This window comes from Canis aureus, chromosome 5 (assembly GCF_053574225.1).
Source record: "Canis aureus isolate CA01 chromosome 5, VMU_Caureus_v.1.0, whole genome shotgun sequence".
Classification (NCBI taxonomy): domain Eukaryota; kingdom Metazoa; phylum Chordata; class Mammalia; order Carnivora; family Canidae; genus Canis; species Canis aureus.
The window spans coordinates 15,092,065-15,116,725 of record NC_135615.1 but is presented as its reverse complement, the minus strand read 5'-3'; the positions used below and the strand labels follow the sequence as shown (position 1 = coordinate 15,116,725).

At 35.4% G+C, this 24,661-nt stretch overlaps 1 protein-coding gene and 1 long non-coding RNA gene across 17 annotated transcripts in view; one reads left to right on the top strand and one right to left on the bottom strand.

Moving 5' to 3' along the window:
• The window catches only part of LOC144313718 (uncharacterized), a 75,599-nt gene extending 66,039 nt beyond the window's left edge, over positions 1-9,560 (top strand). Inside the window, exons 9-10 of the long non-coding RNA XR_013379346.1 lie at positions 2,270-3,277; positions 8,760-9,560. This is a non-coding gene — a long non-coding RNA (uncharacterized LOC144313718). The remainder of the gene's footprint in view (positions 1-2,269; positions 3,278-8,759) is intronic.
• The window catches only part of ZNF438 (zinc finger protein 438), a 403,052-nt gene that overhangs the window by 101,686 nt on the left and 276,705 nt on the right, over positions 1-24,661 (bottom strand). The window contains exon 1 of one of the 16 annotated variants that reach the window (XM_077896917.1): positions 8,291-8,411. The exons of 14 other annotated variants lie outside the window; for them this stretch is intronic. In XM_077896917.1, coding sequence (XP_077753043.1) covers positions 8,291-8,309 — 19 coding nt within the window. In that variant the 5' untranslated portion in view covers positions 8,310-8,411. Of the gene's footprint in view, positions 1-7,641; positions 7,799-8,290; positions 8,412-24,661 lie in introns of those variants that run through there. One more of the 16 variants, XM_077896934.1, reaches the window with a different exon arrangement.

The following is a 24,661-nucleotide window of genomic DNA, read 5'->3' as shown; positions in this document are numbered from 1 at the left end:
AAGCAATAACAAGTAAATACAATCAAAGGGCCTCATGTAAATTTTAGCCATATTTTAATTTGCTTTACAAAACCAAGAACTGGATTTGTTTGGGATATTATTACAGTAATTGCTTTATTGTAGAAGAATCTTTAAGAGGTTGATAAAAAATTTCTATGAAGTTATATTTTTACATAGCTACTATAGCTACCTATATCTGTACAACAAAAAACAGGGAATTTGGATCTATCTCCTTATATATTAGACTTCAAGTCAAAGAATAAATCAGCTGTGAAGTCTGTTATATTTGCCATTGAGATTCCATGGAGTCTTTATTACCAAAGTATAATCATAATGACAACTTTTCAACACATATCCTGTCTTCCCACTGAAATTTGAATTTGAGGGGACTTTTTACTGAAGTGGATCCTTATGTTAACTCACAGAGTTGTATGTCCTCAGTGGAAATTATTCTGAAATTGCACTAAAAAATAAGGAATAAATAAATCACCAATGGAGAAAAGGCTCTATCATATACTTAAGCTTTTTTGTTGTTGTTTCTTCATGTTGTTGGGAATAGGAAGTGCGATAACTATCACTGGTATTTATAAATGTAAAATAGCCTCACTCCTTTATATCTAAAACTCAACTATTTGTCTAATACCCAACTCACACTACCTCTATGAAATCTCTCACCACTCTCTAATTCAAGTCAAAACAATTTCTCCTTCTACTAAGCTGTATGATTCTTGTTCAGGCCTCTCACTTAGCACATAACCACATTAATATACCATAAGATGTTGTGTAATTTGACTAAGTGTATATATTCTATTTATTAAAAAGCATAAAAGACTTTAGGTGGCACATTTTATTCAGTAAGTATTTGTTGATGATTGATATTACTATTTAGTGCTTTCTGACAGCCTTAGGAATAGATATTCCTTGGGAGAAAATACAAGTGTTTTTCCATTATGAGAATAGTGAAGGGGCTTACCAGTTTTCAGAAATGTTAAAAGACTATTGATTATTTAAGTAATTTATTACTTAAATACTCATTGTTTTTCTATGACACAGCAATGGCATGGTTAGACCAGCCAGGTGTACAACTTTTATGGACTTAGGCACAAAATGTTTTGAGGGAATTAACTGTTTAATAATAAAGGACTTTGAACAGGATCTATCATTAGGGACTAACAGGAAGGGTAAGTGAAATATTATTAGGCATATATATAATCATGCACATACAGAACAATTAAGAATCTACAAAAGTAATCCGCCAGTCAAATTCATTCATTCAACCATTATTGAAAGCCAACTGCACGGCAGGCTCTGTTTAAGGCTTAGGGGAACTAATGGTGAAAGAGAAAAATAAACCATTCCTGTTGGTTCCCTAAGGCAGATCCAAACAGAATTAATCCAAAAATTCATCTACCCACCTCCATGTAAAACCATATTACACATGGTTAAGGTGCATAAAGAGCATTTTATCTTGCTGTTTTAAGCAATGCAAAAAGTTTACTTTGGCCTAAATACCAGCAAGCTTAAATTATCCTAGAAACTCCTTCAAAGAGATTTTGTCTCATTTCTGTCTGTCCTCAAACCCTAAAGTTCCCAAGCTGTTGAATGAAGACTCAGAGATGCACTATAAGCAATACAAGCAAACTTCCACAGAGCTGTGTGTAAAGAAACACTCCTTAGCTAACAATGAGGGCAGTGCTGGAGCACGGGCCCCCTGCCCCTATCAATTCACAAGCAGCTGCTGACATACTCTTATGCTTCACAGGAGCATAGCATTCTCTTCTAACACTTAAGGGGAAAGGCAAAAATAGAAAATCTTTTGCCAACCACAAAGTTTTTTTTAAAAAATTGCAGAATAAAAATGAGCTGCTATATACTTTTAAAACCAAAGAAAAGGTAGAAAATTACAAGTACCAGTAGCCTCCCTATGCTCAACTACAACCTTCTGAACTGAACTGAAGCAGAAATGTGGCAGTTTCAGCTAAGTCGCTTTGCATCTGAGGCAACTTAAAATGATCTAGTTATTAAGCAAACTAAAAGTAACATGGTGGAGTCAAACTTAACTCTTTTAGATTTAGAACTCACTTTTCAAGTGTGTTGTTAGGAGAAAGAATGTAATCTTTAATAGATAAATGGGCTTTCATTTAACTAAAAATTCACTAGGAATCAGGAGATTTAAAAATCTACACAAACCAATTGGACAACAAACTTGGCTGCTAAATTTTATTTTTAAAACCAGTATATTATACACTGTTCTTGTGTTAAATCGCAGGGATTTCTTCTGGGATTGCAAAGGAATGAGCATGAAGCCTATCTCACGAAGAAAGCAGAGATTTCTAGTCTTTAAAAACAGGAGTTTCGCCTACATGATCACCTGGGACAAACTTGGCCAGAGCAAGCAGGCTAGAAGGTTATAGGAGCCTGGGAATGTTTAACATCAAGAAAGAAATTACAGCTCAGTAAGATCAGAGGGAATTACACAGGAAATGTGAACAGTAACCCTTTCATATCTTCACACCCCCTCCCACCGTCTGTGATAAATGGAGTCCTGCAGCCATCCAGCTATGTGAATACACAGACTAACAGCAGAGGGGGACTGGGAGAAAGGAAAAAAGCCATTTTATATAAATACAACCCCCCACACACACACATACATACACACTCACAGCCCAGCAAAAAGTCATGACATGATAAAATCATGTTTCTCCAGAAAACCGCCTTTAGCCTTTCTAATTGCCACGTATGCACTGTATCACTGCCTTATCCAACAGAGCCTTAAGTAAAAATTCCAAAGAAACTTGAAGCATCAGGCGGGGTGGGGGGACAGAATAGTTGGCAGACGCATCACAAGTAGGGAAATGTGGCTCCTCTGAAGCTGACCAAACAAATAGGTCTCCACCCTGGCTTATGTTTAAACATCTTGTTCCTAGCCAGTCTGTAGGGAAAACATTCTTTCCACAATAAATAACATGCAATTGAATCAGAAATTCTTACTCCATCCTTTATCTACTCCATGTACAAGTTCTTCAGTATTATAAACCAGAAGCTCAGAGAATTCAACTAATTTTGAACTCTATTAAAAAAGAGTTTAAAAAAAAAAAGAGTTTAGTTGTAGTCAAGGCAGATTAAAATATTTCTTGCTTCTCATTTGAAAAAGCAGATGTGACTGTGCAGACACTAGACTCCTCTAGGGACCCCTGGCTTGTGATCTCAAGAAAACAAGGGACTCTTGCCACAACTGCCTTTCAGAAAAGGGGAAATGCTCAGTTTCTATAAACAGGTGAGTTTAAGAGATTAATTAAAAACAAACCAAAAAATACACCTACCCATACCTCAGACGGTGAGGGCATGGGTGGGGCAGCAAAATAAATAAAGAAAAATATATTTCCAATGGGCTAAGCTTAAAATATGGAATGGAATTTCACAGATCACTTTGAAATTAGATTTAACTTTTTTCATTGGTATAACTTCAGGACAGAGATGGCTTGCCACAAAGAGCAGGTTAAGAAATAAATGAGCATAAACAGAGATGACGAAGGAAGCCACCAGTAAAGTCAAAAGTGTTAGCTTTTTAGAACTATCCAAAAGAGAAACAATAAAACCAACGGTTTGTTTTTTTTTTTTGTGTGTGTGTGTGTGTCTCCTCTAAAGTACTCGGGTCTTCCTAAGAAACAGCATATACCAGTAGTGTTTTTTGTATAATAAATAGCACATCAATCAAATGGCAAATGAGATTTAAATTGGAGACTTCCTAGTTGCCTTAAACAACTGATGTCCGATTTCTGGCTCCCAGAGAGGCAGTCCAATGACTGACTGTTCAACAAGCTAAAGGGGCTTGTTCTTTCCAGGGATTCTGAGTTGCTATAATCTTTTGTTACAAAAAGCATTAGGGAAATGACAAGGGAGCAAAATAATAAACAAATTCTGAATAAGAAACTCAGACTTGTGATTGGGCTTTCACACAAAGATCATTTCCCCATTAAATGAGGACCCTGATATGCACCAAATGGAAACTCGGTGCAGCCACCTCCCTATCTGGAAATGAGAGCTTACTTTTAGCACTTCTTAGCCATCATTCACCCATGTCTTGTTCTGATAAACACAAACACCTCATACTCTACTGAATGTTATTTGAGATCTCAAAATAACTTGAGCATTATAACCAAAAAGAAATCACAGCAAGATAGTTTGATTGTATTTTCAAACAATGTCCCACTACAACAGAATTTATTACAAATACTTTTTAAAGTAGATAGATGTCAATTTACAGCTGTTTGCTTTTATCTTGAAGACAAAAATATCAAAAAACCTACAAACACCAAAGTATAATGAGGGCAGCCCCGGGGGCGCAGCGGTTTAGCGCCGCCTGCAGCCAGGGGTGTGATCCTGGAGACCAGGAATCCAGTTCCGCCTCCGGCTCCCTGCATGGAGCCTGCTTCTCCCTCTGCCTGCCTGTCTGTCTCTCTCTCTCTGTCTCTATGAATAAATAAATTAAAAAAATATTTAGAAAGTATAATGACAATGAGATGATGATAACTGGGACTTTCAGCAAATCTCTCCTGGAGAGTTACTGTCAATGACCTTTTCAGCTCTTATACTGGGCCTGAAGAAATGGTGACAGATACATATTAGGCCTTCAATATTTGTTAAATGATTCAGCAATAAGGCCTCTTCTTCTATTTGAAAAGTAACAGAGCCCTAGCAGAGCCTCTCTTGCTACAAGTAATAAAGGATAAAAGTAACAAGCAGATTAAATATTCATTATTGAGGCAATAGTTAGAAGAGGCAAACTGCAGACAGCCTTGACAAGAATTATGGTAATAAAAATAGTAAGAATATCACCTAATATTCGTACATTTGTACAACAATTCCCAATGTATAAAATATTTTATATAATTTCAGCCCCACAAACTTTACAAAGTGGATATTATTATCATTTGGTTGAAACAGCATAAAGTGGCTTTTTCAAGGTCACCCAGCTAGTTAAGCAGCAGACCTGGGATTTAAACCCTTCTAAAGGGATGCCTGGGTGGCTCAGTGGTTGAGCATCCGCCTTTGGCTCAGGCCATGATCCCAGTGTCCTGGGATCAAGTCCCACATCAGGCTCCCTGAGAGGAGCCTGCTTCTCCCTCTGCCTATTTCTCTACCTCTCTCTGTGTCTCTCACGAATAAATAAATAAAATCTTAAAAAAAAAAATAAGTCCTTCTAAAAAGCTATCTCATTCATTAAAAGTTCTTTATTTTGTCATGAAATTTTGAAAATACCTTCCTCCAAACTCCAAAATCAGGGAATACATAATAAACACAACCTTTTTTTCCCTCTCAGTATCACTCCCTTTCTACCAATTCCCATAAGAAAACCTCTGAGCTCCTACTGCAGCAGCCTCTCTGTTTTCCTCATACAGGAATGACTAAGGGCACAGCGTAGAGCATCTTCCAAAAACAAACCTCCTTCCACCTAGGACTTGGATCCTGTAACTGTTCTCCCAAATAAGGACATCATCACAGGCAAAGGCTTTTAAAACCATTAACCAGTGAGGAAATGTCTGGGGCTGTCTGTTCTTCATTTAGAATGAGTCAAATATGACACAAACTACCTCTTCATTCCTGAAAGGTGAGCAGGAGTCCCCCTGACATTCCTGGCCTTCTGGCTTAGCAAAGGCATCCACTCCAGGGACTTGGTAGCGAAAGGCTGACTGGACAAGAATAACAAAACTAACAGAGCTAAAAGTTATATTCTTACCAACTTTTACAAATCATTCCACATGTTTATTTTTGAGGTCTTATTAAAGAATAAACTCTGGGCATTAGTAATTTACTGTACATGTGAGATATAAGGATGGTGAAAATGTATTCATATAAAACCAACTATTTTTACTCACCACTGAGGCTTATGAAGATTATTAAACTAAATTATAAGAAAAATGCTAAATATCTTATCTAGCACATAGTAACTACTCCATAAAGGTCGGCTGCCATTAGTCACATCATTGAAGAATTAAAAACAAAACATGATGGAAGGCCATAAGTAAAATGAACAAGCAAACCATACATTCCATGGTTATTTTTTTTTAACATTTATGCACAACATACCCATTCTATGCATACAAACATGCATATAAATATTCAAAAAAACCTCTTGGATGGAATAAATGACAAAATGATGACCTCTGGGAGGATGGGACAGTGGTACTCAAAGGAAACTCTGATCTGTAATGCTTTTCTTTAAAAACAAAAGTATGTATTCCTTCTCTAAATAAAATTAATTTTTTTAAAAAGCAAAACAGAAAACACATTTACACGAAATCTTATCTTTGTAAGTTTCTTCAATCTCATAGTTGATTTCAGCAGCACATGAAAAGTTTACTTCTTCTTTTAGTTAATGTATCCAATGTCTGAAACCTCATTTTCTTTAGTAATACCATTCAAGCTTTATGCTACCTACTGCTTTCAATAATCTTCCTAATGATATTTCTAATTGCTATAATAAAATGCCTGTTGATGCACAAAAAATATATTTTATTAAGTTTTAGAACAACTCAATGTATTTAACCAAGGGGCAAGGAGTCTTTCAAAGTCCAGGAAGCCATAAATCAAAACAGTTTTACATTAAAAGATTAACTTTTCCTTTTAAATTTTCTATGTGTTTACATGTAATAAACCACAGATAGAGTCAAGTCCTTGACTCTTTTTAAAGCCAAAGGGTTGCTAATTTAAAATCATCATAATAATCTCAAATGTCTTGAGTGCTGTTTTAATTAAAAATCTTTTCTCTTAGGCTCTTCCTAACTTCTAATTCTTGTCTGTGCTATATTGATGCTGGTTTTAAAATTCTAACTTCCCTTCTAGTTTACAACCATAACTTCGACTTTTTCATCCCATTCTTTTTTCTTTCAGATCATCTAGATTCGAGCCTATAAACAGTGGGCAAACCAGGTCACAAAAGCTCTTATTAACTCCCTCAGTGCAGCAAATAGCGGTCCTCCTGTGGTTCAGGCATGGAGCTAAGCCACATGCACCACAGACCTAACCAGACTGGGCCCCTTCAATTTACAAATCCAGCTTATAAATTAAAGGCCTCCAGTGTTGTAAAAAAGAGACCAACATTTCAACGGATAAGCGATAGAGAAAGTAGTCTCTTCCTTGTCCAGAAGACACTGAGATTAACAGGAAATCCCCAACTCAAAGAGCTGTGGGATTCAGTGATTGTGGGAGGCTGTGCAATCTCTTTACATATATTCAAAATTTTAAAAAGCCCCTCTCTGTAAATAATAGGGAATAGTATTTGATCAAAAGGTATCTTCCTTTAATTTCAAATAAAATATTCTAGTTTTATAGCTGCTAAAGGGCAATTACAATAACTATAATAATATGCAGCTTCATTTCTAGAAAACAAGCATATGTATTGATATTTTTTTCCACCTAGATGTTCAGCTATGGACTCATTAATATTAAGCTGCTGTACCTACAAAAATGCACAATGGTTCCTCCACTAGTCAACTCTCTTAATTTTAGACAGCTTAACTTCACACAGAAGTTAAGAACATGTACTTTGGAAGCAAGGCCCAGTTCTACTACAAACTGTCATTGGTCAAGCTACTCAGCTGCTCTGTGCCTCAGTTTCTACTTAATACTAATACCTACCTTATAAGACGACTGTAGGATCACTTAACCAGTTATACATAAAACACTAGAATTGTGCCTGACATAGACTAAAACACTACGAAAATCTTGGCTGTTATTATTATCTTTAACATCAGAAATGTACAGCTCTTGGGAAAAAACAGAGCTTTAAGCACAGCTTACTACAACCATTGAAGAAATAGGTTCTTTGAGATTGTTTAGTTCTATGAGAACACACTCAAAGCTCCCTGCATCATTCTCTCCTGTGCATTCTAATGATTTAGTCACTCCTGTATTCCTCCATGTACCCTGGGCTTCACTTACCCATTTACTCATCTCCCTCTGGACTATAAAAGTTGTGAGAACAGGGATTCTATCTTACTTTGTAGTCTCAATAGCACTGAGGGCAGCCCTGGTGGCTCAGCGGTTTAGCACCACCTTCAGTCCAGGGCCTGATCCTGGAGACCCAGGATCGAGTCCCACGTCAGGCTCCCTGCATGGAGCCTGCTTCTCCCTCTGCCTGTGTCTCTGCCTCTGTGTGTGTGTGTGTGTGTGTGTGTCTATCATGAATAAATAAATAAAATCTTAAAAAAAAAACATCTAGCACCGAGCCTTGCATAGAGTAGACGCTCTATAAAAACTTAATGAAACGTAGTATTAAAAATTTAACCTTGCAAGCCCATGGCCATGACATCAATTCCTCTGCACAGAGCTGTTTAGCAACTCAATACCCAAATCACCCAGCAGAAGATGAGTAACTTTCTGCATGATAAAGACATACAGTACCCCTCTATGTACAGGCTGAAGAAAAGAGGAATCTAGAGTCCCAAGAAGAGTCTAGAATTCAGGTTGTTACCACCAGTAACAAAGTTCTACCAAGAAAAAAAAAAAAGTATTAGCTATTTATCTGTCTGCTTTACTCAAGTTAAGTTCTTGAGGACAGAAGCCACTGAATGTTGATCTCTGCATTCCTAGGTGGGCCTACCATACAATGGCACTTCATAAAAGCCTATCACCTGTATTTTTTTAATCCAAGCTTCTAACTTATTTTGAATTTTATTTGGATTTATTCATGACATGTCTTTATTTACTAGAACAAAATTCATTTCTGAAATGAAACAATTCTCTTTTTTCCCTAGAAGCTGTTGGTAGAGAGGGAAATAAAACTCCCCAACGTGATGACTATAGAGAAGAGAAGCAACCAATGTCTGCTGCATGATCTTTTCCATGCTGCTGTGGATGATCCTTTGTCAGTGGTTCATCCTCCAGAATTGAGCCAGAACAAAACCTTTCTTCAAAAGAGTCACCCTTTGACTGCTGTATAGATTTTATTCAGTCAGCACTGTTTCCTCATTCTCTCACAATTGTGACATGTTCATTATTTCAAAATTCTGTCTTCTCACCCAGCTTGTAACCATTCCCAGCTCAGCTTATGACAAAAAGCCAGCTCGGGCAGCATCCTATTGCTGATCTTGTGAAACATGAATTCAATGCTAGCAGCCTTTTTACCACTCAGGAGCTCATCAATAAGAGACCTTCAGTGTGACCTTTAGTCTGATGTCTAATTATTATCACACAGTGGGTCTACCTCCCAGCATTCTCAATCTCAAGACAAGCATACATCCTACAATAATCTTCTGGGAGTGTAGATAAATATCCTCATTTTCTTAAGGAAAAGTAGTGATTTGACATTTCTCTGAGTCATTCTATTACCAAACTACTTCCAGGTATTATAACTGGGATCTCCAGCACAACATGTGTCACTTATCTAATATTAGGTCAGAGCAGAAATACAGAAGTCATATATGATCCCTTCTTCTAACTCTCCTTACTCAAAGTAGTAAGATAAGTGATTTTTTCCTCTTGACTCTGCAAGATGAAATCAAGCTGACTTCTTTGCTTAATGAAATTAAAAATAAAAATGCTGTCAAATGGAAACTTCTTTGCTATCCTTGGTACCCTGGTCAGCCATGGAATTTTAAAGTTAGAAAGGATCTCAGAGAGTAATCTTTCTTATTTAATAGATCTGGCCTGAGGCCCCCAAAAAAGTTGAGCATTTTGCTACAGTCACAAAGAATAACAAAGAACCAAAGCTGGAAAACAGGCTTTCTTGCCTCCTCAGCTCATGTGTTTTCCACATACCACACTAAGACGAGTCTCTTGCCAAGAACTTCACCATAACCTGCAATCCTGGAGAGGCTGTTCTCAGCTTCACCTCACTCCCTACATCTTGGTAGTCCAGCAACATAATTATCTGCTATAAAAAAATATGAAAAAGACAAGACTTCCGTCTCTAAAAATAACTTTGCAACACATTGTTTTCTTAAAGATACCCCTAGCAACCACTACAGGCTTCTTCCTTCCACACTGTTTCCAAGACAAGATAGAGTGTTATCTATCACCCTACTTCCCTAAATAGTCAAGTATATTGTAAAAAAAAAAAAAAAAAAAAGTTGGGGGGAAGCCCCATAAATGGGCTCCATTATTACAGAAAGGGAATGGAGCTAGTACCCACTTTAGGTCATCACATGACCTAAAGTGGAGGCTAACAGCCTATCAAAGACTCAAAGCAGTGAGAGGATAGCTTCTGTCACTAAGCAAACAATGAGAATGTAAATGCCACGCCCTGTGTTACTTGATATAGTAATGACAGGGACATTTTAGAAAACAAGCTAACTAGTAAATAACTGGGAATGTTCCCACAAATTCAAAAAATCAAAACCAAATTAAACAAAGATAAACTTTAAATCAAATAGCAAAAAGTCCAAAACACAATGAAACCAAATAAGAATTTGAAACAAAAAGCTTAAAACAAGATCAATGAAGTAAAACCCATTAGATCAATTTGACAATAAATATAAATGAGTTAAAATATCCTTAAAAGACAAAGGTTCTCACTAGGTTAAAAAATGAAATCTAGCTATACAATACTTTTAGGAATTATCTAAAAGACATGACAAAGAAAGAACAAATAAAATAAGTATAAAGACATATTGGAAAATATAAACTAAGGTAACAATATTCATGTCAGCTAAAACACAAAGCACAGAGCAAAAATTAGGAAGAAAGTCCTATTATTCTGATGAAAGTTATAATTCTCTCTCTCTCTTTTTTTAAGATTTTATTTATTTATTCACGATAGACATAGAGAGAGAGAGAGGCAGAGATACAGGCAGAGGGAGAAGCAGGCTCCATGCCAGAAGCCTGACACGGGACTCGATCCTGGGACTCCAGGATCGCACCCTGGGCCAAAGGCAGGTGCCAAACCACTGAGCCACCCAGGGATCCCCTGTAATTCTCAATTGAGATGTTAACACACATTCCAAACAAAAACTGATATAAGGAAAATTAATAAAATAAATCACCGATTTATATCTTTAAGCCTTTGACAGACTAGACAAAAAAATAATTATAGAAAAGCTGAAAACAAAATAGAATTCTAGTAGAAACTGTACTTCAAATTTTGAATTTTGGCTTTTTCCAGGTAAACAATAGAACACTGAAAAACTGATAACAATAACACTGAACGCTCATGATGCTGAGTAGCGGCAGCAGGTTACAGCTCCCAGTCAGCCATGCAATCATGGATAAACAACCAATATCCTTAAAACCATTCTGTTTTTCACTTTCACTAGATCATCCAATAAATTACATGAGATATCCAACACTTTATTACAACATAGTCTTTGATTTCGAGAATTTTGCCCAGCAGGCTAATATAACTGTTCTATTCATGTTTAAAGTAGGCTGGGCTAGCTATGATGTTTTGTAGGTTACATGTATAAATGCACTGTCACCTTAAGATATTTTCAACTTACAATGGGTTTATCAGGACATAACCCCCACTGTAAGTTGAAGAAAACCTGTATATCAATGTATTAATAATTAGTACCTAAAGTTTAAAAGTAACTTGAACTTTGAGAGATATTCTCCCAAATTATTTTAATTGAGACTACACACTAAAATATTGGATATGGCTCAAAAGTATATAGAGAAAAACTTGGAATTGTTGAGTCCTTTCCTTTGGATTGGCGTATAAACACTCTGTCATAACAGAGATTCAGGGGCGCCTGGATGACATAGTCGGTTAAGTGTCCAACTGTTGGTTTCAGCTCAGGTCGTGATCTCAGAGTTGTGAGATCGAGCCCAGCATGGGGCTCCACACTCAGCACAGTCAGTTTGGTATCCTTTCCCTCTTCCTCTCCCTCCTCTTCTGCCCCTCCCCCTGCTCACACTTTTTGTCTCTCTCAAATAAGTAAGTCTTTAAAAAATAAAAAATTACCAAAATATAGTTCATATACAATAAAATATGTACACTTGCATGCATTATACAAACATATATATTATATATAATATAAATATAATTAATATAATATAAATATTTATAAATAAATATAAATATATAATATAAATATATAATACAAATGTTTGTATATATTATATATAATATAAATATATGTGTTTGTATATATTATATATTATAATATATATATATTACATACCCATATAATCACCACCAGAACACACTCATCATGCCAAAAAATTTTCTCATACCTAATCCAGGTCAATTACACTGAACTCTCAGATGTAGGCAACAGCTTGTCAGCTTATTGTCACCATTGAGGAGATCTGCCTTTTCTAACACTTTTGATGCAGTAATCCAAAGCAGTAAATGGAATCATAGAATTTGTATTCTTTTGTGTCTGTTTTATATTACACAGCATAATGTTTCTGAGAGTCATTCATGTTGTATATCAGTACTTTATACCCTTTTATTGGCAGGTAGTATTCCACTTCATGGATATACCACAATGTGTTTATCGAATCACTAGTTGATGGTCCTAGCTTGAGGCTCTTATCAATAAAGCTGCTATGAACATTTAGGTACAGGTGTGTGTATAAATTGGTTTTCATTTCTTTTGGGTAAGTAAGAGTAAAATTGTTGCATCTTATGGTAATAATATATTTGCCTTTAAAACACTACCAAACTTTTTCTAAAATGGTTTTATCATTTAACTTCCCCCTGGCAAAATATATGAAAATCCAATTGGTCTACATCTCAGCTAACACTTGCTCTTTTTTAATGTTTAATTTTAGCTATTCTGATGAATCTACAGTAGTATCTCATTGTATTGATTTGCTTTTTTTCTGAGGGCTAATGATGTTGCATCTCTTTTCCTGTGCTGCACTGGCCATTCATTATTTTCTTGTGCATATTTTTTTAACTGGGTTGTCTTACTATTAATGAGTTGTAAAAGTTCTTTATATATTCTGGTCACAAGTCATCTGTCAGGTATATGTATTGTGCATATGTTCTGTTTAAAGATTACCTTTTCTTTTTCTTAATGATGTCTTTTGAAGAATAGAAGTTTTAAATTTTGATAGAGTCTCATTTGTCAAATTTTTTTATGGCTCATGCTTTTTGTGTCCTAAGATATCTTTGCCCACCCCAAGTTCATGAATATTTTTTTCTGTGATTTTTTTTCTTAAAGTTTTGTAGTTTTAGGCTGCTATATTTAGATCCATGATTCTTTTAAGGATATCTTTGTACATGAAGAGGTAATGGTTGAGGTTAACTTTTTTACATTTGGATGTCCAGGTGCTCGAGAACTGTATGTTGAAAAGACTACCCCTTCTCTATTTAATCACCTTGGCATCATTATCAAAAATCAATTGACCATATATATGTGGGTCTATTTCTGCATTCTATACTCTATTCCATTGATATGTAGATCTACTTTAGGCCAACACTGCTTTGATCACTGTGGCTTTAAAGAAGAAGGTTTAAAATGTAGAGAAAGCCTTGGGGTACCTTGCTGGCTTGGTCTGTTGAGCATCCAACTCCAGATTTTGGCGAAGGTCATGATCTCAGGGGTCACAGGACCAAACCTTGCGTTGAGCTCTACACTCACCCTGCCTCACACATACTCTCTAAAATAAATAATTTTATTTTAAGTAGAGGAAGTCTTGAAATTAGGTAATGGAAACTTTCCAATACTGTTCTTCTTTGTCAATTCTTTTTTTTTTTTTTCTAGGTCCTTTGTATTTCCATATAAATTAAAATTTTCAATTTCCAATTTTTCATTGCTAGTATATACATACACATACAAGTGATTCTGTATATCTACCTTGTGTCCTGCAATCTTGCTAAATTCAAAGATAAATTCTAATGGCTTTTGAGATTTCTCAGCATTTTCTCTATATATGATCATGTTATGTGAAAATAAAGATTTTTATTTCTACTTTGCCAATCTCTACACCATTTATTTCTTTTATTGTCTATTACAGTGGGATCTCCATCACAGTGTTAGAAAGACATAAGGAGGGGAGTGGGCATCCTTGCCCTGTTTCTTATCTTAGGGGAAAAGCCTTCTCGTGAAATTAATGAGATTTTACCTAGAGGTTTTATGTAGATGTCTTTTGTCAGGCTGAGAAAGTTCCCTTCTAATAGATTCATTTTATGAATGGCTCTTGAATTTAGTCCATTGTTTTCTCTGCAACTATTCACAGGATCATACAGCTTTTTCCCCATTTTTCCTATTAAAGTGATGACTTATGCTAGGGGATTTTCCAATGTTAAACCAACCTTATATGCCCAGAATAAACTCATTTATTACTGTTGGATTTGATTTGCTAACTTTTAGAAACTTTTCATCTATATTCATGAAGGATATTTGTCCATAATTTTCTTGTAATGTCTTTAACTTGATTGGTATTAACATAATGCTGATGTCCTAAAATAAGCTGGGAAGTGTTCCTTCTTCTTCTATTTTCTGAATTATTTCCTTTAAATGTTTGATGGAATTTATCAGTTAAAATATGTATGGGCTTGGAATTCTTTTGGTTTTGTTTCTAGTTTGCTTTGTTTGTATGGCAAGGTTTTTAACTAAGAATTTCTTAAAAAGATATGCTAGTACTCTAACTTTATACTTCTTCTGGAATCAATTTCGGTAATGTGTGTCCAAGGAATTAATCTGTTTCATCAAAGTTGTCACACTTATTTCTAGATGTTTTTAATATTCTTTCTATAAGCTTTTAATTTCTGTAGAATATGTAATAGTATGTAATACATCCCCTCTTTCAATTCTGAGGTTATATTTACCAACATGTGTTTTCTTCCTTCATTTTTCTTGATTAGACTAGCTAGAGGTTTATTCATCTTTTCAAAAAGACTGCTTTTGTTTTCCTCGATTTTCTCTTCGATTTGTTCCTGTGATTATTTCCTTCCTTCTACTTACTTTGGTTTTAATTCGTTCTTCCTTTTCTAACTTCTTACAGTGAAATATTTAGATCGTTTATGTTATACCTTTTTTCTTTTCTAATACATGCATTTAAAGTTAAATATTTGTCTGAGCACTGCTTCGGCTAAACCCCACAGATTTTTATGTTTTCATTCTGGTTCACTTCAAAACAACTTTAATTTCCCTGTTTTATTTATTTTTTAACCAATGTGTTAGAAGCATTTGGTGTAATCACAAATATTGAGGATTTTTCAGATACCTGATACTGATTTCTAACTTAATTGTTGGAGTCAGAGGACACACTATGCCTAATTTCCATTGTTTTAAACTTAATAAGACTTGTTTTATATATTAGCATATGGTGGGCTATGCTGATGAATGTTCCATGTGCACTTGGAGATATGCTCTGCTATTCTTGAATGGAATGATTTATAAATACCAATGGAATTACATTAGTTTACAGTGCTGTTATAAACACAGCTATATCATTCCTGATATTCTTTGTACTTGTCCCATTAATTACTTGTATCACTGTTGAAATGTCCAACTATTATAGAAGATTTCTCAATGTATTCTTTCAACTCTATCAGTTTCTGCTTCATGTATTTTGACAATGCAGTATACTGGTTGCATTTAAACTTATATTATTTCTTTTTGGAGAATCGAACCATTTATCATTATCATTATGAAGTGTCCCTTTTTAACCTTACTAACATCACTGGTTTTGAAGCCCACTTTGACATTAATAAGCCACCCCAAGGTTTCTTATACTTAAGACTTACATTGTATATATTTTTCCACCCTTTCTCTAATCCATCTCAACAGTTTCTTGAGAACAACAGAGTTTACTCTTACTTTTTTATTCAATCTGACAATCTTTGCCTTCTAATTAGAGTACATCATTTATATTTAATGTGTTTATTGATATGGCTGTATGTAGTTCTACCATGTTATTGCAGGTTTTCTACTTGTCCCTTCTGTTCTTTGTTCCTTTTCCCCTTTTTTCTTATCTTTTTGGGGATTATTATTATTTTTTTTAGGAATTCATTTCATATCCACCAATGGTTTTTTATTAGTTAAAACTGTTTTTCCAATCTTTTCAGTGAATGTTCTCTAACTTATTATAACCTACCTTCAAAAACCATTACACTTTCATGTCTAAGACTCTTACCACAATATGCTTCCTTTCTCCTATCCCTTTCTTTGAATTAATGTTGTCATACACTTTACTTTTACACGTTATAACCCCACTAGACAGATGTTATTATTGTTTGCCTCAGTTACCTTTAAAAAAACTTAGAATGAAAAAAACCTTTATGAGCCATTTCACATGAGCCATTTCAGGGATTTTTTTATTCCTCTATAGTCTAAATTTTCATGTTACTATTTCTCTTTTGCTTGAAGAAATTCCTTTAATATTTCTTATAATGTAAGTCTGCTGGTCATAAGTCTCAATTTTTGTCTAAAAGAGCTCTTTCTCCCTTATGTTTTTTCCTCAATTTCCTAAAATATTTTTGTTAGCTTTGTAATATTAGGTTGACAGTTTTTTAGCACTCAAAAAATGCTTTAAATTGCATTCTAGTTCAAACAGATAAGTCTGCTCTCTAAAATCTTAACTTTATTCTTCTGTATTTTTTCCTTCTGGTTGCTTTCAAAATTTTCTCTTTATCACTGATTTTCAGCAATTTTCTTATGATGTGCCTTGGGAGATAGTGTGTGTATCTTACCTGGGGTCTATTTACTTTTTTAAATCTGTGAGTTTAGAGTTGACCTCAAATTGGGGGAAATTTCATCCATTATTTATTTAAATTTTTTTCTCTTTTGCCCTCCCTACGAAAATTCTGAGACTCCACTTACACTTATGTTAGACTCACAGGATTTATCCTATAGGGAATCAAGTTACTGTTCATCTTTCTCAATCTTTTTTCTCTCTATCCTTTTAACTGAAATTCTCAGTGTTTTCAAGTTCACTAACCTCTTCTCCTAAAAGATCTAATGTGCACTAATCCCACCTCATTAACTGTATTTTTCAATCTCTGGATGACTCAATTATTTTTTTTATATTTTATATCTCATTTCTCGTTATGTTTATTTATATGGACCATATTTACAAGAGCTGTTTTAATGTACTTGTCTGCTAATTATACCATCTCTGTCATTTTAGGGTCTATTTTTATTGTCTCCTGGTCATGAGATTTTTCTCTTGTTTTTTTATCAAGTAATGCTTGTTTGGATGCAATTTACTGTGAATGTTATGTTGCTGAGTGCCAGATTTTGTTATATTAATTTATAGAGTGTTAAACTTCTGCTAGACACTTAAATTACTTGTGGATTAACATGATTCTTTTGAGACTTGGTTTTAAGCTCTTTTATAACTTGTGTAGAGGAACCTTTATTCCAGCGCTCATTCTTATGAAGACCTGGTAAATTTCCACTTCTTTCAATTTGTACTTAGCAGCTTCTAGGGGTTTCAAACTGAATGCACAGTTTGGTGTTCAGTCAGATCCTCAAGAACACCCCTATGCAGATTTCAGGAATTCTTTCTGTGCCCAACACCCTCCTCGGAGAATGAGATTTAAATGTATCAGACTTTCCTATCTTGCTTCCTTACTACTTTCTTCCCTGCTCCATAGCAAAAGATACTCACTTCTAGATTCACATTACTGAGCTTTAAAGCTTGAAAGGAAAACTGATCTCCCTTTAAAAACTTGCTTGGCATATCTCACTAAAAAAGGGGGCAGCGACATAAAGGGTACTTATTTTATTTATACATACACACACACACACACACACACACACACACATCAGGAACTTAATACAGAAAAAGCACAGATTTTGCTTCTTAAGAAACTTATGCTTAGGGATGCCTGGGTGGCTCAGCGGTTGAGTTCCTGCCTTTGGCTCAGGGTGTGATCCTGGAGTCCCAGGACTGAATCTCACATCAGGCTCCCTGCATGGAGCCTGCTTCTCTCTCTGCCTATGTCTCTGCCTCTCTCATTCTCTCTCTCTCTCTCTCTCTGTGTGTCTCATGAATAAATAAAATATTTTTTTAAAAGAAAAAAAAACTTAAGCTGAAAAGGTAATAATATCAATAAATACTAAAAGTAGGACTCTCTACATCCAAACCACAATTACATTAAAAAGTATTTATTTCACTACCTTTTTTCTTAAAAATATTTGTCCTTTACTATTTGTATCGGTAGATGCCCAATCTGAGGCCCCCACAAACCACTGAATAGTTGATACATTTATTGAGAAAAAAATGAGATGTTTTTGGGGAGGCTGAAGACACATGTGGGTGGCAGGAAGCAAATGTTTCCTCCAAGCCTAGGCTGTCATAAACCCAGTTGATACCTTTTTTTAAAACAAATTGAGTAATAGTGCAAATTTCATTTTTGAATTTTCTTCTAATTACGTGATAAGCATAACTAAGAGTCACTTAATGGTCTTTTAAAACATGATCCTTAGCCAGGAATGGGGCTAAAGAGAGGTGAGTGAGGCACCTCTCTCTCCTTAGTCCCAGACCTGCTCTTAACAAACATAATATGAAGGTACTGAAATTCCCTGCTACTCAGAGTGGGGTCCATGGATCAGTATCAGCATTACCTGGGAACTTGTTAGAAATGTAATTATCTTGGGCCCCACCAGAGACTTCATCAAAATCTCATTTTAATAAGATATCCAGGTGATTCATATGTACATTAAAGTTTGAAAGGCAGTGCTCTAGTTTATCATTATTGAACTTCTGTACTATTTTCAATTATTTTGCTATAATAATTATTTTTCTATGATAACATTATAATGGAACTACCCTTATGTTCTCTTTCAAATTTGAAACTTCTGGGCAGCCCAGGTGGCTCAGCGGTTTAGCGTCGCCTTCAGCCCAGGGCGTGATCCTGAAGACCCGGGATCAAGTCCAACGTCGGGCTCCCTGCATGGAGCCTGCTTCTCCCTCTGCCTGTGTCTCTGCCTCTCTCTCTCTCCTCTCTCTGTTTCTCATGAATAAATAAATAAAATCTTTTAAAAATTTTTTGAAACTTCTAACCTGCTGTGAGATACCAGTTAATCAGGTTTCTTGGAAATATGAGTTACAGAATTCACAGATCAGTATAGCAAGTGGTTGTACACTTGAACTTGAATCCCAGCTCTGACAAAACTAGCTGTATACTATGGGCAATGATGTAACCTGTCTGAGACAGTTTCTTCATCTGTTAAATGAGGATTATAGTAATAGATACCTCACAGGATTGCTATGAGGATTAAGTTAGCTAAAACAGATAAAGCACTTAGAATATGGTGTTATTTATGTGCTTGCAATTAAAAGGAGAAATTAGTAAATAAAGAGGCTCTAAGTGAACCTGATATACCATTTTAAGGTTTGAATTTTCAAACATCTTCTGTATGTAGTTTAAAAGTCTCTTTATCATCTCATCCTTGATTCTAGGATCTGTCCTAAATAGATGAGTTTCACAGAGAAAAGTACATTACATTTAAAAATTGCATCTTCTCTTTCTTCCTATATTATTTCATTATCAGTTTTAAAAGGAACATGGATATATTAATATTCTGCTAAGGCCAGATGCAAAAATTAATCTTAATTGCCCAGGTGCAAGAGGTCAAGAACCATGATGCATATGCAATGCTCATGTTACCTTTACAACCAAGGAGGTACTACTGTCTATCTCTCCACGTAGGAGAATCCCTGGCTCATGTCAAGACAGGAATATCAATACAGGAGACAATCCAAACTGTATGTTTTGAATCAGAGCAATAGTTTTGTTTGGGTAAAGTCAACATAGGGACCAAGAAGGAACAGGAGTCAAATCTAAAAGACAGAAATAGATGTAATGGGAAAGGAGGCAGCAAAGTCAGAAACCCAGGAAAGATAGAGAAACAAGATGAGATGCAAGGTGAAAACATGTTAAGGAGTTTAGGCCTTCCTTAGCCAGTACAGTATATACATCACAGCGCTAATTTCATATTGGCCTGCCAAGCACTGTGCCGGGTGTGCTTCCTGCTCTGGTGCTGCAGGAAGCTGTCAGGCTGGGGGCAATGTGCCATCTTATTACTTAGGTCCTAGCTACCAAAGGAATAAAGTACAGTACTTTAGTATCCAGAGACCCTGAAAATTATTCTTTATTATATTATTCTTCCAAGTTCTATAGTCCAGGGGTTATAAGAAACTGGAATTTGCATGAATAGAGTTATCCAGGCCTAACTTAAAATCATTGATAACAAACTTCTTTATTAAGTCATATTTTTACCTTTCAACATAAGGGAATGGTTATTTCATCCTCAAGGAAACATTCAAACATGATCATTAATTCTCAAAGGGCTTCTGATAAAAGAGAAATTATGGGGTAAATTTTCCATTTCTAGTAAACTCTGATCAAAGGCTATTTCCAAAAAAAAAAAAACCCAAAACAGGCTATTACTAAATATTATTTATTCTCTTTACTTCTGCGACTCAGTAAACTTTTGTTTAATAACTGAAATCCATCAGGGAATTTGTGCATATATGTGTTATTTATTTTAGAGCAAAAATTAATCAAAATAAATTTTAAATTAAAAAAATGGAAGAAAGAGAAATGCCTCAAAGTAATTTCCTTAAATGAGGACCTGGCCAATCTGACTGGAGTCAACCTGGAAAGTAGCTCTTCTTTGTCTTCAACTATTGGAAACTTCACCGAGAAGTGCTTACCCTTTATTGGTAAAAGTTTCCAATACAAATACAGGAGAATATATCTGAGGAAGACTCTGAGAATGAGTGCTATAGGAAAAAAAATTTTTTTTAAACTTATGTAATCTGAGATAGGAAGATGCAAATCAAATATCAGTTCTCTCATCCTCTACTCCAGCATATTTTCCCTCCACAAATCTTTGTGGCCTCAACCTGATCAGCCTCAATCATTCTCTGCCAGGGCTGGAGAACTCATGGTCCAGTAAAGGAGCCCAGTTTATTTGCATGTAGATGTAATTGCTGCCAACTTATTCATTATAGTGCTCATTATACTAAGCAGAAATTCTCTCTGTTGCTTCTCCCATTGAGTCTAGCTATGTCTTTCTACAGTTCTAAATCTCCAGTTCCTCTTCCACTTGAAAGCAATGTAGGATGGGTGCTTGGGTGGCTCAGTCAGTTAAGCATCCAACTCTTGGTTTTGGCTCAGGCCATGATCTCAGTGTTGTGACATCAAGCCCTGTATCTGGCTTCTGCAGAGTCCACTTGAGAGTCTTTCCCCATTTTTCCCCCTCTTCTGTGCTCTCCCGGCAAATCTACTCTCTCTCTAAGAAAGAAAAGAAAAGAAAAGAAAAGAAAAGAAAAGAAAAGAAAAGAAAAGAAAAGAAAAGAAAAGAAAAGAAAAGAAAAGAAAAGAAAAGAAAAGAAAAGAAAAGAAAAGAAAAGAAAAGAAAAGAAAAGAAGGAAAGAAAGAAAGAAAGAAAGAAAGAAAGAAAGAAAGAAAGAAAATGCAAATTACAGAAACTTAGAATAATAGAGCTGCAACATTTCTAGTGTAACTTCACTTACTACATACACTAAAGAGCCTTAGACATGTACCTTTGTTCTAAATCTACCTCCATGAGTATCAGGCTGGAAGCTGAACAGGTTGGAATGAGGGTGTAGGGTAGGGAGTAAGAAGGATCTAGTTGATTCCAATGGACTTAGAGAATTTAAGGAATTGCAAAAAAGGCCACTGCGGCTAGAGCAGAGTGAGCAAGACAGAGAATGATAGAAGATAAAGTCTGCAGGGGCTGGTAGAACATGGTAAGACAGGGTTTTATCCTGAGTGTGAGGGGTAGACACTCAAGGGTTCTGGAAAGGAAAATGACAGGAACTGTTTAACATAAAAAAAAAAAAAAAAAAAAAAAAAAAAAAAAAAAAAAAAAAAAAAACACTTTTGACCCCATATGGAGAACTGATTGGAGAGGTGCAAGGAGGAAATAAGGAGAGCCAGATACAAGGCTGCTGCTATCACCCAGGTAACTTATGATGATGATGACAGGTTGGATTATACTAGGAAGAAGTAGAGGGGTGGTAATACAGGAGTATTTGGGATATATGTTGAAAGGAGGGTATATAACCTAACTGATTGGACTGGAATTGGGTTAAGAAGGAAAGAGAAAACTCAAGATGGCCTCTAGTTTTGGCCTAAGCAACTATGTGGACCACTTAGTGAGATGAAGGAGGGAAGAAACAAATTTGGGGAAGAGAGTTCTAGAGTTCTGTTTCAAACACGTTAAGTTTGAAATGTTTATTAAGACTTTCAAATAGATGTTGAATAGGCAGCCATAGATATGACCCTGAAGTTCACAGGAAAGATCAAGGTAAAGAATAAACCTGGGAGAACAGAGGCATTTAAAACAAGAGGCCAGATGCATTTTATGCTTTCAAGTGTAAGAGGAACTAAAGATTTAGAGCTACAGAAAGATATAGTTAGAATTGATGGGGAGAAGTTAGAGAGAGATAGATTTTTGCACAGTATAATGTGCACTATGATGACTAAGTTAATAACTCTTATTCTTCTTCTTCAAAAAACAACTGGAATTACAATTAACCCTTGAAAAGCATGGGTTTAAACTGTGTGATTGTTTTGTTATTGTTATCATTGTTTGGGTATAGTACTGCATTATAAATGTATTTTCCCTACAATTTTCTTAATAACACTTTCTTTTCTCCAACTTATTTTAAGAATACAGTATATAATACATATAATGTACAAAATATGTGTTAATTGACTATTTACATTATTAGCAAGTCCTCCTGTCAACAATAGGCTATGCGTAGTTAAGTTTTAGTGGAGTCAAAAGTTATATGTGGATTTGACTGTGAGGTGGGCAAGACCCCTAAAGCCCACATTGTTTAAGTGTTTATCCACAAAGTACATAGCCACCCATCATAATCTTTAAAAACCACCTTTCAAAGTCATGTGCCTACTCTATTTCTGACTCCTATCCTATTTACTGAGTCTGGATAGCTGAATTTCACGTGTCAGCTGCTCAATTACCAGATCTCTGGCCTCTGGCATGTGTCTTGGCTTCTGAATCCAAATTTTCACCCCAACTAACAACTTCTAGTTGCCCAACACTGACCAGGAGACACGCTGAGATCATGTTTCCCAGAGCTGCCAAGAGTTCTTGGCTTATGATCAATGAAGCACACAATGAGTGACTGTTCAGCAGTTAATCAGGTGACAGAGAACCACTGACATGTTAGGGAACTGTACAATGAGCCAGATCAAGGCTGGAACAGAGAACAAGAGATTATACTCCAGGCTAGTCACCCCAGGGAAATCTGGTCTAGGTTACCCAGTGTAGTCAGACATCCTTTTCCCCAGAAGAGTTAAAGTACTCTGAAGTTTACCACATATCCATGGATTAAGGACTTCCTGGAAGCTGGTAACATTATGAACCAAACAGTAGGTACTGCATGCCATGGGTACCTGTTCTTTCTGCATCAAAGCCTCAGTGTTGGCCTGGAGACATCTGTTACTTTCCCACCACATCTATAAAGGGAATTTCAAACTATTTTTGTATTTGTGAAGGTTACATGGGATCACTCCAAGTAAAGTGCCTGGTACATAGACAGTGCTCAATACATATTAACTACTCTCATTTATACTTTAGAGAACCACAAAAAGACAGTCAGCTGAATGATAAAATATGTCTCTGAAAAACATTTTTAGTGCTCTCCTAGCAAAAAGAATAATATAAGAAGATTTTTTTTAATGTACGAACTATTATGTTATCAATAGAATTTAAACTTGTCCTGAAAAAGCTCTCTTCCATTTTTCTGAACTTCCCTACCAAGATTTGGCAAAATTACATTACACAACTAAGAGATAAAGATGTCAATTTTATTAACATGACATTGATTAACACCAATTCTGAATAAATACCATCAAGCAAAACAGAAACCTCTAAGCCTAGTAATTATTCTGCAACAGTCACTCAGGCCTGTTGTTGTTTTACATGTCTATATCCTTTAAGTATAATATATTTCTATTTCCCTTTATGAAATTTAAGTTTAACTAAAGTCATTAAAGTTGGCAACAGAAGCAGGAAACCATTTATGAGACCAGCATGGCTATTTTACTTTTATTAATGAAAAGTTATATAATAGTTTCAGCAAACTACAGAGTTCCATTCTGGTAGTCTTTTAATATTTATAGAAATTTAAGAGTTATACTGCTAGAGTTCATTTTTGAAACTGAGAGTTTCTATTCTCTGACAGCAATCAATTATTTTAGCTCAATTACAGAAATGGTTATTTAAAAGTTACATTCATCTTTATTCATACTCCTTAACAATAGGTCAACTGTGTCTTGTACTTGACCTAGTAGCTCACATAGGTCTAAATGAACAACACTGCACTGAGAGCGTCTCAACCCCACAATGAAGGCCCATCACTGGGCTTTTTTGCCTCCAACAGTACATTAAAGAGAAGAAAAAGGAAAAAAAGGCAGTACACCTAGAACCTGCTTATGTTAATATAAAGTACTGCACTAAACTACCAAAGGGCATAGATGCACCTTAAAAGAATCAAAAAGCAAGTATGTAACCAGGCATAAGCAGACAGTCACAAACACCAAGCGAATATCCAAAACCCAAAATCCCACGCCTCCTGTGAAATGAAACCTATAGTCACATTATTTCCTTGTACCTCTATTCATGGTCTGAATTTTTTAAAGGTAAGTGATAATTCTAATTTTTCAAATTATTACAGAGAAAAGCTACTGCAAAACTACAATTTTCAAATAAATAAAGCTTGATTTTTTTTCTGCTTTAACTGAATTTTTATTTGG